The sequence below is a fragment of the Pelmatolapia mariae genome, linkage group LG5 (assembly GCF_036321145.2).
Source record: "Pelmatolapia mariae isolate MD_Pm_ZW linkage group LG5, Pm_UMD_F_2, whole genome shotgun sequence".
Lineage (NCBI taxonomy): Eukaryota > Metazoa > Chordata > Actinopteri > Cichliformes > Cichlidae > Pelmatolapia > Pelmatolapia mariae.
In genome coordinates this window covers 8,010,056-8,023,539 of record NC_086231.1, presented here as the reverse complement: position 1 = coordinate 8,023,539, position 13,484 = coordinate 8,010,056, and the positions used below count along the sequence as shown (strand labels likewise).

Genomic DNA, 13,484 nt, shown 5'->3' with positions numbered 1-13,484 from the left:
GAATAAGTACAAAGTCATTTTGGAACTAGAAGTAAATTTAGAATAGAGGAGCAAGTCAGTGGAAAAGGTCACTAGGACAAATCATAATACTTTCTTTCATCATGCTCAAAACAGTTGAATGAAGATAAAAAGACGAAAAAAAGACAACATCACATAAACCTATTTCTGTACAAATGTGTTTTAAAAATTGATCTAAACAGGGTGACTGATTCTACAAACTTTGCAAACTAATTTTATACTAAACTGAAGTGTTTGACAAGCAGACCAACCACCAATGACTTTCCTGGACCCACTGGTGATTCCATTGCTACAAAAAGTTCTCACATTTTTATCTAGCTGAATAAACACAACACAAGCAAAACTTTATGGTTTGTCTGAATGAACGCGTAATCGGTATGTGCACAACATAGCTGGTTGCTTTGGAATGCTGACAGAGGCAAATTCCATGCTTTTATCCGTTAGGGTATTCAGGTTTTCAAAACTACACAACAAACTACACACCACTACAAATTTTCAGCCAAGCACATCAGACCATTGTGCCATACCAGACTGATTATTCTGGAGTCATGTCTGGTCAAATTTTAATACTAACAAAAATAACTCTATGTAATAAAAACATTTTTACCTTCTCAACACATCAAAATTAGGAGGGGTGGGGGGAGCATATGTAGCACAATATTTCATATTTAGTGACAAAGTCAGGACACTGAAATGCCTCATCCCAAAATGGATAACACTGCGCCATTTTGTCAGCTGACTTTTTGCAAGGTTAAACAGAGTGTCAGGTTGTGAGAAGCTGTACAAGCTCAAAGCCGACTAGTGGCTCAGAACACCTGTGTCATTGTTGTGTAAACCTGTCCCGCTTCCTTCTTTTCCCTTCATAGAGATAAGAGCGTCATATCCTGTTCTTACCCCAAAATTCAAAATGCTCCAAGGTTACTCCAAGGTTTGAAACACCATAATCATGTCAACCATTAGTGTAGTTAAACTTCTTATAAGGGGTTATGTTGATGAATAAAAGTGAGAAACAGCCTTTAAAGGTCTTTAAATCAGATGTTTTGTTGGCTTTTAGGTCACAGGACTTCCTTTGTAGTTCATGTTATACACACTTCTCTTTAAAATGTTGTAAAGTGTTAAAATCAGTGAGGGCTGCAGAGCCAATAAAAAAACTTCCATCAGTGCAAAGACATTTTAAACAGAAGCTGTCAGAAAAAAGAGAAAGCCTGTTATATATGTAAAGACTGAATATAAGATCATGAAAGAGAAATGTCAAAGAGCACCACATGAAAGACTTATCATGCATTCTCACACTCTGAATTGCTGAGCTATAAATAAGCTGCAGCTGTCCCCCAAAATTCCCACTGTGCACTGGAAAATACACATATAAACACTGCATCAAACTGATAGTTACAGTGGACAGAGTCACACATTAAATTTGGTTTTGTTGAGGCTTCTAGTTATATTGTTTCCAAAAAATCTAGTAACGTCTTTTAACAACCTCAAGGACAAGACATTTAACCCTTGTCTCTATAAAATTTCAATAAAAACCAAATGCAAAAGTTTGCAAATCTTTTAAAGGTGACAATATTTTTGTTTAATCATTAAAATGGTTTTAGTGGGTCAATGGTCCGGACTGCAGGCTTACCACATTAGCTCCCAGTCACTTCTTTCATTAAACCGTTCTTTTGGAACATATGTAGACTCTGGTTTGACTTTTTTGTTTTGTTTCAGCTTACCCTGAAAAAGATTTCATGTTAGGACGGTGTTGCAAGACCTGTATGAGCGTTGAGTATTAATGGTGCCTGAACTGGATAAGCAGTTAAGAAAAAGAAAGATATACTGATGACTCACAGAGCAAGAACCCATCACCACTTTTACTTCTAGAATAGTCTGAGTATCTGGGATGCACTTTTCATGCCCAATTGTGTCACAAATTAACCTCAACAGTTATTAGAAGTTTCCTAAAGTGATCACCATCAGCTTCCTTATTCCTTATGCTCTGGCGATCGTGGCTCAAGAGTTGGCAGTTCGTCTTGTAATCGGAAAGTTGCCAGTTCAAGCCCCAGCTCCGACAATCTCGGTCGTTGTGTCCTTGGGCAAGACACTTCACGCGTTGCCTATTGGTGGTGGTCAGAGGGCCCGGTGGCGCTAGTGTCAGGCAGCCTCGCCTCTGTCAGTGTGCCCCAGGGCAGCTGTGGCTACAATGTAGCTTGCCATCACCAGTGTGTGAATGGGTGGATGACTGAATGTAGTGTAAAGTGCTTTGGGATCCATAGGGACTAAGTAAAGCGCTATACAAATACAGGCCATTTACCATTTATGCTTTCTTTTGAATGTTTTCAGTTAAATATAGGCTTTAAATGATTTCTAAATCATCGCATTGTTTTTATTGACATTTTACACATTGTCATAGCTTTTTTGGAAACAGAGTTTTAGTTGTGTCAACAGTTCGCGGCTTTCCAGAATGACTATCAAGGTAAATATAGTCAGTGATGTTGTGGAGTGTCATGGCCTTGTGTAGCAAACAGAAAGCTATAGTCTTACACAGGATGTGATTAAGTCAAGTACTGCTTAGTCAGAGAGCTATTTAGAGACTTTAATTCAGTTGTAATCAGACTGTCCTTTTCCGAGCACAATAAGTCTGAGAGTCACGCTCACAAGAGAGTACAAATGGATATATAATGATGCTGAAAACAGGAAAAATGCACTAGGATCAACCCTCATTGTAAAGTTAGAAGCAAACCTGCAGCACAGACATATTGGCTAACAAAGGCACAATTTAAAAAGCTGGTACAATTGGGAAAGGTACAGACAGTACAGATCTGACAGTAAATGATGACACTTGTCTTTTCTCAGAATATTGATGTTCTGTACTTCCACAACTAAAACAGAAATTATGGGAACAAGAACATGTGAGTCAAAAAGGGATAACATAGTTGCTGTGGCCAGGATATGGGTAGATACGCCTAACAGGCTTGGTACACTTTGTTCCATCCATGCTGGCTCTGTGTGCGCACTCATCAGTGTCAGTCCTGCATGCACTGCAGTGGCAACTGAGAGCCACAGGGTAGGTGAAGACAGGGTTGGCTTCAATGGGACAGCCAGGCAGAATAGCAGTGTGGTATTCAACCTTATCATAGGTGCAGCCCCTCTGGACAAGGAAACGTGGGCCAAGAATATCCCTCATGTTGCTGTCCTGGTTATCACATATAAGCACAGAGATCAAACTAAACGAATGATGGTTACATAGAGTCTAGATAAAATTGGGGAAAAAGTGCTAGGAATATTTTTTTTATGTGACTATCTAGCTTAAAGTCTGATAACATTGGCTAAAAAGAAGTCTGTCTTAACATGTATTTATGTATGCCCAAATATTCAGCGTGTTAGTAGTCGAATATTTGCAATAGATGAATTATGAAGTGCCTTTTTTTGATATTTTTTTTTTGCCAGCTTTTGTAAAATTTTCTTAGTAATTTACTACATTAAAACCCCAAAGGAAATTGTAAGCTTTTGTTTCAGTGTAAAGCCCATCCAACATCTGAATAAAGTATCCAAAGCATATAAAACTATGTAAAAATATGCTAAAATAAAATGAAATAAAACTATGTAAAAATATGCTAAAATGACATATTCTTACTACCTTTTAGATATCTCTTTCTAATATTTTGTTTCATATTTCTTGTCATATAATTTTGTTTAACATTTTTGATATGGAAAAACGATTATTTACTAAGCACTTCCAGTTTTCAATAAACAAAAACAACATGTAGACTTTTTTTCTTTTTTTTAACATTAGACATACATACCCTCGAGTAGCAAAATCCCATGCAGATGGTTGTGTTTATTGCCACACAGAACTCACATTCTGGCTTTTCCACATACAGGGTGAAATCAGTGGGTAAACACATGGGAACAGCAGGGCTAAACATCAGAAAAAAGAGCCAGCAGTTGAACACTGTAGCCTCCATGTTATGTGTCTCAGTCAATCTTAGTCTATTTTGGTCCTGTTTGGGAAGAAAAAGTAAAGAGACCAGTCAACAACATACAAGAGAGATCAGAGGTTTGGTTTCTTGAATATTATTTTCTTACCCTCTGTATGCGTGAGTCACCTGCTTGATAGATGTGGGCACTTGCAGGCCTAATGATGCTCTGAGTCTAAACATCTCTGCTAAGCAGTATTTATACAAACATATCTTAATCTACCTTTACATAAACTGCATGTTATCTATCTGTGACAAAAAACGATCTGTTGAATTTTCAGTCCATTATGTGGATTACATGAATAATGATTTCCTTGGTAAACAAAGTTTGTGCATTAGCCATGTGGCTCTGTGCAAAGTAGTCTAAGCTAGTGTACACTAGATGTCACAAAACACACAAAAGCTTATTTTCTGCTTTAAAGAACGCATTTTCTATTAGAGGGCCATTCAAATTTTAACCCAAGATGTACTTTCTTTACCAAACAAGCCAATCTGTTACTCATTTATGTAAAAATTAACTTGAAAACTTCTTATAATGCAGAGTTGCACACCGGCAGTGTTAAAGTGACACCAAAGAACATACAACAATGTGAGCCGCTCAAAACACACAATAGTCACAGTCCAGAGATGACACTGGTATAACACAATCAAAAAAGGTAATACAACCCAATTTTGTATTACTAAAGCAAAAGTTACTGTAAAGATAGAGAGAATGAATTCCTGACAATAACATCTTAAAAAAAAGGAAGAGTACAATTCTCCACCTTCACTTTGTGTCTCCTTATCTGTAATTTAGTTTAATGATTGTCGAACATAGTCAAAGTCTCAGACACATTAGGTGATTTTGCAACTGTTTTGAATGCCATTGTTGTGTTTCTGTGTATCTGTAGCCCACTAGGATCAATACAAATATACAAATATTAGACAACAAAGAAGTACAGAGCAGGAGCTGGATATACTGATTTCTTTTTCATTTTAGTCAAATGTTTTTTTAGAGTAAATTGTTTTTTTTGTTTTTTTGTTTTTTATCTAATTACAGTTACCATTAAAGTATATGTATATGGTTAACCTGCTATCATCATTTAGTTTATCAGTGACCAGGAGTATTGCTCACAAAATTATTATGATACATTGAAAAATTTAAACAGTATAATTACATTTTAGCTTCCGCCTTAAACTGATCATTCTTTCTCCCCAGCCATTGTTCAAATGCACATACATAAACAGTGCATTTTACATTAACTTTTTAAAAATTTAGAGTAACTGATTCTCTCATAAAAGATGTCTTGAATGAAACCATCCATGAAACCGCTAATATTTAATGAACTGGCATAAAGGTCCAGGGCAAATGATTACACTTACTTTTTCTCTCTAGTCTGCAGTATTTTTTGCTGTAGCCATACTTTTCCCAGAAACTTAGATGTGTGACTTTTGTGCTTTTCTATGCATTACTGGAGAGATAATCAAATACTGAAATGCTTAGTAAGGCATTAGCAATCACATATGACATGTATGGCAAATAGAACAGAATGTCGTCCTAGGAGTAGTGACAAAACCCTAAAAATTGAACCCGCATTCCTCCTCCTGAAATTCCTAACATATCCAATAAATACTGAATAACCATGAGTTGCACACAGACTCCTCATAGGTGTGTCAACATGTCATTTCTTTTTAATAAGAAGTGACACCATAATAACAAAAAAATTATTTTCCGTCCGAAAAGAATATACCACGTCATAACGTGTCATAAAAGAAGACACACCAGAGGCTCATCAGTTTTTACAATCAGGAAAATTATGGAAGGCTTTACTACTTAGTGGCCCTGATAGATTATTAACTAAAGTGAACTAATCTTTATAGTCACTAGGAACCACCAGAGTGGACCAGATTTCTGTCAACGACAAGGGAGACAGTTGAACTACCTCAATGTTCTCATCCGTCGAAGAAACTTTTCTGATAGTTAAAGTGGCTACGCTGCAAATAATTGAAGACTAAAACCAAGAAAACTCTCGTAAAATCTGTTGAGGTCAAGCGATAACTTTTCCACCACGCAGCGGATTTAAATTTCTGACAATTGATTCTGAAATGCACTGCATGTCAACTGGATTTAAGGGCAATTTCAGGATAATTTAAAGGGGAAGGACTAGATTTGCAAGACTGAAAGTTATTGAATTCTGACAGAAGCTCAATATTGTGTGTCAAAGGAAGACCCTTTGCTTTTCCTGCTGAACCAACCATGGTGGGTGCAGGAGGTCCAGTGGCAACTTTCTCTGTGTGGGATTATGTGGTGTTTGCTGGAATAATTCTGGCGGCAGCTGGCGTTGGCCTATTCCAGGCTATCCGAGGTCGCAAGGAAACTAGCAGCGAGGAGTTCTTACTAGGTGGACGGCAAATGACAGCTGTGCCAGTTGCCATGTCGCTCACTGCCAGCTTTATGTCTGGCATCACAGTCATTGGTACGCCTGCTGAGTCCTACCGGTTTGGATCTGCTTTCTGGATCTTTGGCTTCGCCTATGCTATCATGTCTGCAATCAGTGCTGAGATCTTTGTTCCTCTTTTCTACCGACTGGGGGTCACCAGTGCCTATGAGGTAGGGAGATGGTAGAAACACTGGTGAACATGTGAATCAGGAAATAACTTAAAATGCCAAAGATCAATAAAGCAAACAACAAAAATACTGTACACGGCTTGGTGCTGGTTAATGAAAGTTGCTCATTACAAGTGACATGCCTTGTTAAAATTGATTCCAACATAGTATGCAAAGAAATAACCAAAGTTTTTCTTTTGGAAGTTTTATTTTTTTAAAATACAGTACACAGTACAGCAGTCTAGCAAATTTGTGGACCAAAAGATCCTTCTATTGATACCCAGGCTTCCTTTTCATTTCTAGTACCTGGAGTTGCGATTCAGCCGCCCCATTCGGATAATTGGGACATCAATGTACATCATTCAGACGGTAAAAAAAGAGTTTTAAATGATTAAATATATGATCAGTTACTTTATGTATTTTGACTATTAAAACTGAAATTATTAGGGAATGAAAAGTTGAGCAAACACCAATGATTAACATGTTAAAGGTAAAATGATAAACAGCACCTGCTGTTTTTTTTTCTTTTTGACTATATGTAAAACTGTTCCTTCCACTTCCAAGAAAGCATTAATATAAAATATATGCTTGTTGTTTTTCCATGTAATCAGCTAATGGTGACATTTCTCCTCAGGCTCTGTACACCGGTTTGGTTATCTATGCTCCAGCTCTTGCTCTAAATCAAAGTAAGCCGAAGAACACATCTTGATAAATGTAGGACTTTTAGCTTTAAGCCTCACGAAACTGTCACCTGCTCATACAACTTCTACTTCTTCTCAGTGGAATGTTAGTCCTGAGTTAATATACTAATGATTCTTTCATGTTTATCCTATATAAAGCTTAATCTAAAAAACAAACAAACAAAGGAGATCGATTTTTTTGTGGTTTTCGTGGTTTTAGATTAACAAACAAACAAAAAAAGGATGTAGACAGAACCATAATGAAGCTTATTTCTTATTACTCAGTCACTGGACTGGATCTGTGGGGAGTGTTGGTGGCTACAGGAGTGGTGTGCATCATCTACTGCACTTTGGTTGGTACCATCTAATGTAAAAAAGTATTATATTTAATTAGCTGCTTTAGACAAGCATGAACTGAAAACGTTGTTACGCCAGAGCATGCTTTCATTTCTAATGATAAACGTTTTGGTTCATTGAGGTTTTAATAACCAGTTCTGCATATACATATGAATGAAATGAAAGTTATTGGCTCCTTGATAATTAATAATTGTACACATCTGAACATTATTATGAATCTTACCAAGGAATCGGTTTGACAGATTCTGCAAAAAACCTTTACAATGTGACGCTTACTCTAGCATGAATGTTTTCTCCAGGGTGGTCTGAAAGCAGTAATCTGGACAGATGTGCTTCAGATGGTGGTCATGCTGGCAGGTTTTGTGGCTGTTATAGCTAGAGGAGCTGTACTGCAGGGAGGCCTGACAAAGATTTGGGAAGATGCTGGTGAAGGAGGTCGACTAAAAGCTTTTGAGTAAGTACGCAAGCAGACTAATGTCCAATAGTGAGTGAGTTTATTTTACAATAAAAACCAGTCAGGGTGTTTTGAATCACATAAACTGTGATTACTAATTCCAAGGAAACTTACTAAAAACATTTTGTATCCAAAAATAAATATGATGGATGGGAATCCTGCTAATTGGCTTCTATATGCCATGCCACATTAGAGGTTTGTGTTGCTGATGTCCTCTAAGTTAATCCTTTGGTATGTTTTCATATTATTGACATTTCTATCACAGTTTTGATCCAGATCCCCTGAAACGACATACTTTCTGGAGCATAGTAGTTGGCGGCAGCATAATGTGGGCGTCAATCTACTCGATCAACCAGTCCCAGGTGCAGCGTTATATCTCCTGCAAAACCCTGGGACATGCCAAAATGTGAGCGTTCCTATAATTCAATACAAACAGTACATTGCTGAGTCTGAGGAAAATTTTCTGTGCTGACATGTCTTTTTTCATCTTTTAGGTCTCTGTATGTGAATATGGTTGGCTTGTGGATAACTGTGACTCTGGCTGTGTTTTCTGGTCTCACCATGTACTCCATTTACAAGAATTGTGATCCACTATCAAACGGTGATGTTGCCACCCCTGACCAAGTAAGTACACCTGCAGTTTTCTCTTTTGTCCTCACCACCTTTCCTTTTATTGTGCAACAAAGCATTATGTGTAACAAAACATGGGTTATATTTATCAACCAGCTGTTCCCCTACCTTGTGATGGATATTCTGGCAGACTTCCCTGGAATTCCAGGCCTGTTTGTGGCTGCAGCATATAGTGGTACCCTGAGGTGAGAGCCATAAACAAGAAAAAACATGTTATTTTAGAGCTGTGCAGGGATCAAGAGCAGATAAATTAAGATTCTTAGAAAAGAATGGCTCTTATAGCTGCCAGAGAAAAGGTCACTAAGTAGTGAACGGGAAGATATTTTTGAATTTGCATAGACATAGATAATGCCATAAAGTACTATCTGTTACCTGAAACTAGCTTCTCTCTGTGTAATTAGCATTTTAAATGCATCAGCCTGACTGTTGTGTTCCAAGTCTAAAAGCTTACCTTTGTATATTTTTCAGCACAGTGTCTTCCAGCATTAATGCCCTAGTTGCTGTCACGGTAGAAGACTTTATTCTACCAGTGTACAAAGACCTCACAGAGAAGCAAGTGAGCTGGATGAACATGGGCCTGAGTAAGTTACACAAACAAAAAATTTCCAAAATAGCCCAAAAAAGCCTTGAGCAATTTGGCACTATATTAATTAAAGTGAATTGAGTTGAAAACCCTGAATAAAAGCTTCATCGTGTCTGTAATAACACAGCTTAATAATAAGACTTTACAGCTCTTTGTTTTTAAGTAGTCACCAACAACTGTTCAGACTCCTATTATCCCAGACCCTTTGAGATTACAAGAGAGCAAGTGACATCGAGATAACCATCTTATCTTGCTACTTTTAGATGGGATTCAAAGCATTTCCACCATATAAGTTATGAAATGATTAGAAATATATCATAGATAGCCATTTGAGCCTGCGTAATACCTCTGAACAAAGGAAATCTTGTCAATTCAGCAAATAGACAAGTCATGAAGTCATAAAAGACATTTGTTAATAATTTATATTAACAGACCTAACAGAACAGTCGGTACTGTTACTGTTATCTTCAGAAGGTGTAATTATGGTGTGGGTCGTTCATTTTCTGTGAAAATACGTTTGCAGCACACAACTTATCTTTTTCTTCTTTATGTCATACAGACAGTTTTTAGTATGGATCAATATGCTGTTTTTGCACAAGGTCACAATGATCTTGTTCATTGCAGTCCATTTTTAAGTCAAAATCATTTATGGTGGCGATTTCTACTGGCCTCACATCACCTTTGTGGACTTATTTTTCCATACGTTTTCCATAAGTTATGATGATAAATTGAATTATATGAAAAAAAAAAACCCAAATAAACATTTGCTTTTAAACAGAGTTAAGTGTGCATAACCATAATAACATTTGTTCTAGAAAACTGTGTAAAACATGTTGCCTATCTGAACAACTGAATTTGCACTGCGAAAGTTGTAACCTGGATCTTTTATATTTTTCTACTTGCAGGTGTTTTCTTTGGAGGAGTGTGTATTGGAATGGCTGGAGTAGCTTCCCAGATGGGAAGCGTCCTGCAGGTAATCTAAATCACCATGAACACAAACTACTGCAGTCATTTATTGCTCTTCAGCTTCACCATGAGGTGAAAGTTGCAAACTACAGGGTAAACTACTTTTTTTTTCTTTTCTTGTCTTTTTTTTCCTTTTCTTTTCAGGCCGCTCTTTCTATATTTGGCATGATAAGCGGACCGCTCCTTGGTCTCTATCTATCAGGCATGTTTTTTCGCACAACAAACTCAATAGTGAGTATTTCCTTGCACTCAGACTTCCACTAGCACAACTGCACAACCTGACAACACATAAAAAATATTGCCAAAGAAATACAAATGTGACGTCCTAAAGAAAGTAGTTCACTGTGTTCATATTTACTTTTCAGGGAGGACTTGTGGGAATGATCATTGGTCTAGTGTTGACTCTGTGGGTGGGGATCGGAGGCCAGCTTTACCCACCAACAGCTGAAAAGACTAATCCTCTTCCACTCACCACTGCAGGCTGCAACAACACAATAGGCCAAAACCATACAACAATAACTCCCTGGACCAGTCCAGTGACTCTGACCCCAGAGCCTGAGTGAGTCACTTTACATAAAAGACTGATGCAAAACCTTATTTTGCTACTCAGCAACACAGTAAAAATCATAGTAAACTTTTATTTAACTAAAAAAAAAGAAAAAAAGATTAATATCTGTCTAAAAAGGCATAATTAAACCTCATGAATCAACTACAAAAAGTACAAACTTCTCTGAAAACAGTTGTCAACAGTTGAAAACAGTTGTCTGCTTTAAACATAACTTTTTATATATAGCCTAAGTATATTAAAATTAGTGATTTTTGTTCATTTCAGTTATAGGCCTCCTTTAGCAGACACCTGGTACTCTCTGTCTTACGTCTACTTTTCTCTGTTGGGCGTTCTGACCACAATTGTGTCTGGCCTGCTTGTGAGCGTGATCACAGGTTAGCCTTTACCTTTACTGCAGAAATCTAGTCCATAATATTATGGTATTTCAATTATATCAAAACAAGGATAAAATTGAGGGAGTATGTATTTTTTTTTATACATATACAGGTGGATGTAAGCAAGACAAGATGAACTCAGAGCTGTTTGTGAGGAAGAATGACTTAATCTGCTTCAGCTGGTGCAATAAGTCAAAGGTATGATGCTTACCCCCTAACAAACAAAGGAAGAACATATCAGCAACCCTCTACAAAATAAACAAAAATTTGGTGTTATAAATATAATATGTTTTTAACCCAATACAGGAATCAGACATCACAGAGAAGCCTTCAGCAAACATTTGCATGGGAGCTGACAACCCAGCATTCAAAGAAGACGACGTGATGAGCAAAGATGTTGAAAAAAACACAAGACTATAATATTAGTCTATCAATGACATATTCTGTCTTGGGGTCATTTTAATTAAATTTAAGAAAATATACGCACACACATAAAGCACAAGCAAAACCCCTTTATTAGCATCTGATGATAATGGTATTTATATTGATACTAATCATGTGTCAAAAATCTAAAATTGAATCACTTAAGAAATCATTGTATTTATGTTACTGACGTATTTCAACAAGACAGAAACAGTGTATTTAATACAATGATGGAAAAAGAAATCTTTTGTTTATTCAAGTCAGATGCCCACAGCTTCTGCTCCCCATGGGATGAGATGTTCCCGTTTCATGTTCACCTAGACAACCTTGTAATTCCATTTATCGCCCTTTATAATTGCTGATACCAGATTACAGCTTCATAATCTATCTGAACATTGCACTTAATTTTATACTGACACAGAGATACATATTGGAGTATTGTTCACTTTTACTGTACAGTGTGATTACTGTTTTGAAGGAAGTGTTTTGAAACATGAACAATGGCTGTTTGTTTATTACAGAGTTGCTTTTATATAGAAAATATTGCACTCTTTATGAGCTGCCTGTACAAGCTGGTAACAAATTTGTCAATAAAATATTTTGTAAAAAAGTGTACTCAGTAAAAAAAGCTTAAATCACACATACACAAACTCTAAAAACTTCAGTGCATGGACTGTACACACACCTCTCTTTCTCTCTCTCTCTATATATAAATGTATTGTCTATCACTTTGGTAACTGTCTCTTTAAGGCTTGTAAAATATGTTTGCCATAAAGAAACAGACGCTGATCTCTGGACCGGCTCACAACAATGCCTTTGTCTCCTTAGTAGCAAACAGTAGAGGAAGTTTAAGGGTAAAACTGCCCTGCCCACATTCACCTGCCATAGTATCAGCCACTTTCAATCCAGGAAGTGAACAGTCAGTTGAGACATGGAGGCACACTTTCAACCAGAGAATTAAACTAAACTAGGCTGCTGTTTTCACTCTTATTAACTAAACAAGGTGAGCTGGTTTTTTAAATTCGTTTTTTAAACGGTTTGGATTTACTTAAAATTTCACAAGAGGCATTTACATGTTTGTGTAATTTAACTAAAAAGATCACATCTACTCTTGTTCAGTCTTGATTTCAGCTAATGTTTTTCTTTCTAGTACTAGATTAAAAGGTCATGGATGTAAAGTTTACTGCCCTGGGTTACTGCCATCTGGCCCTTTTGTTCAGTGTGGCCCAAACAGAAAATGGGACTAGCACTCCTCAACCAACCTTTAGCTTAACGACCCTTACGACACTAACTCAGTCTGACTCTACTTCACCAATCTCAAATTTGACTGAGGAGACAACACTATATACCAGCACACAGTTGGATAACAAAACTGTCGCTAGCACCACTGCTGCAACAACCGAGAGGACAAGTCACCACCAGACTTCTCAGTCAGCAACCACCTTGACTCCTCTAACAAACAGTACAACTCTGAGGACTACAACCGCTAGCACTCAAATGTCAACATTTACTGCACATACAACGGCAGCAATCCAGACCACAGTAGATAACTCAAGTACACCAAGTACTCCAGTAATTACAACTGAAAATGCAACTCATACTACCATGAACAGAACCAGACAAGGTAAGCATAAGGCTCCATTCTTATCTGCAGTTTTATCAACAACTATTCATTTTTTATATAATTTGCTGATAATGGTAATTTTTGCTGTTTTACTTTGTCGCTAGATGTGGGCCTCAATGTCTCTGAAAGGAACATGACTATTGTCTTCAGCACTGTACTTGGAGCATTTGCTGTGTTGTTGGTTTTTCTTATGTTTCACAAATGCAAACAGAAAATACAATACTTGCACCAGCCTCTCAATAATGCACAATACACAGG

At 37.1% G+C, this 13,484-nt stretch overlaps 2 protein-coding genes across 2 annotated transcripts; one reads left to right on the top strand and one right to left on the bottom strand.

Annotated features, from left to right (window-relative positions):
- Positions 1–2,917: 2,917 nt before the first annotated feature.
- On the bottom strand, positions 2,918–3,968 carry tshba (thyroid stimulating hormone subunit beta a). Its single transcript, XM_063472843.1, has 2 exons — positions 3,807–3,968; positions 2,918–3,196 (listed from the first exon to the last, which is right to left on the bottom strand). The coding sequence occupies exons 1-2, from the start codon at positions 3,966–3,968 to the stop codon at positions 2,918–2,920; spliced, it is 441 nt and encodes a 146-aa protein (XP_063328913.1).
- A 2,248-nt stretch (positions 3,969–6,216) lies between these two features.
- slc5a8l (solute carrier family 5 member 8, like) lies at positions 6,217–11,599 on the top strand. The gene is made up of 15 exons (XM_063472842.1): positions 6,217–6,570; positions 6,871–6,936; positions 7,202–7,253; positions 7,533–7,600; positions 7,904–8,058; positions 8,324–8,464; positions 8,553–8,682; positions 8,785–8,873; positions 9,157–9,269; positions 10,177–10,244; positions 10,382–10,468; positions 10,603–10,796; positions 11,070–11,179; positions 11,292–11,377; positions 11,486–11,599. Exons 1-15 carry the CDS (start codon positions 6,217–6,219, stop codon positions 11,597–11,599), a joined length of 1,827 nt encoding a protein of 608 aa, XP_063328912.1.
- Positions 11,600–13,484: the final 1,885 nt, after the last annotated feature.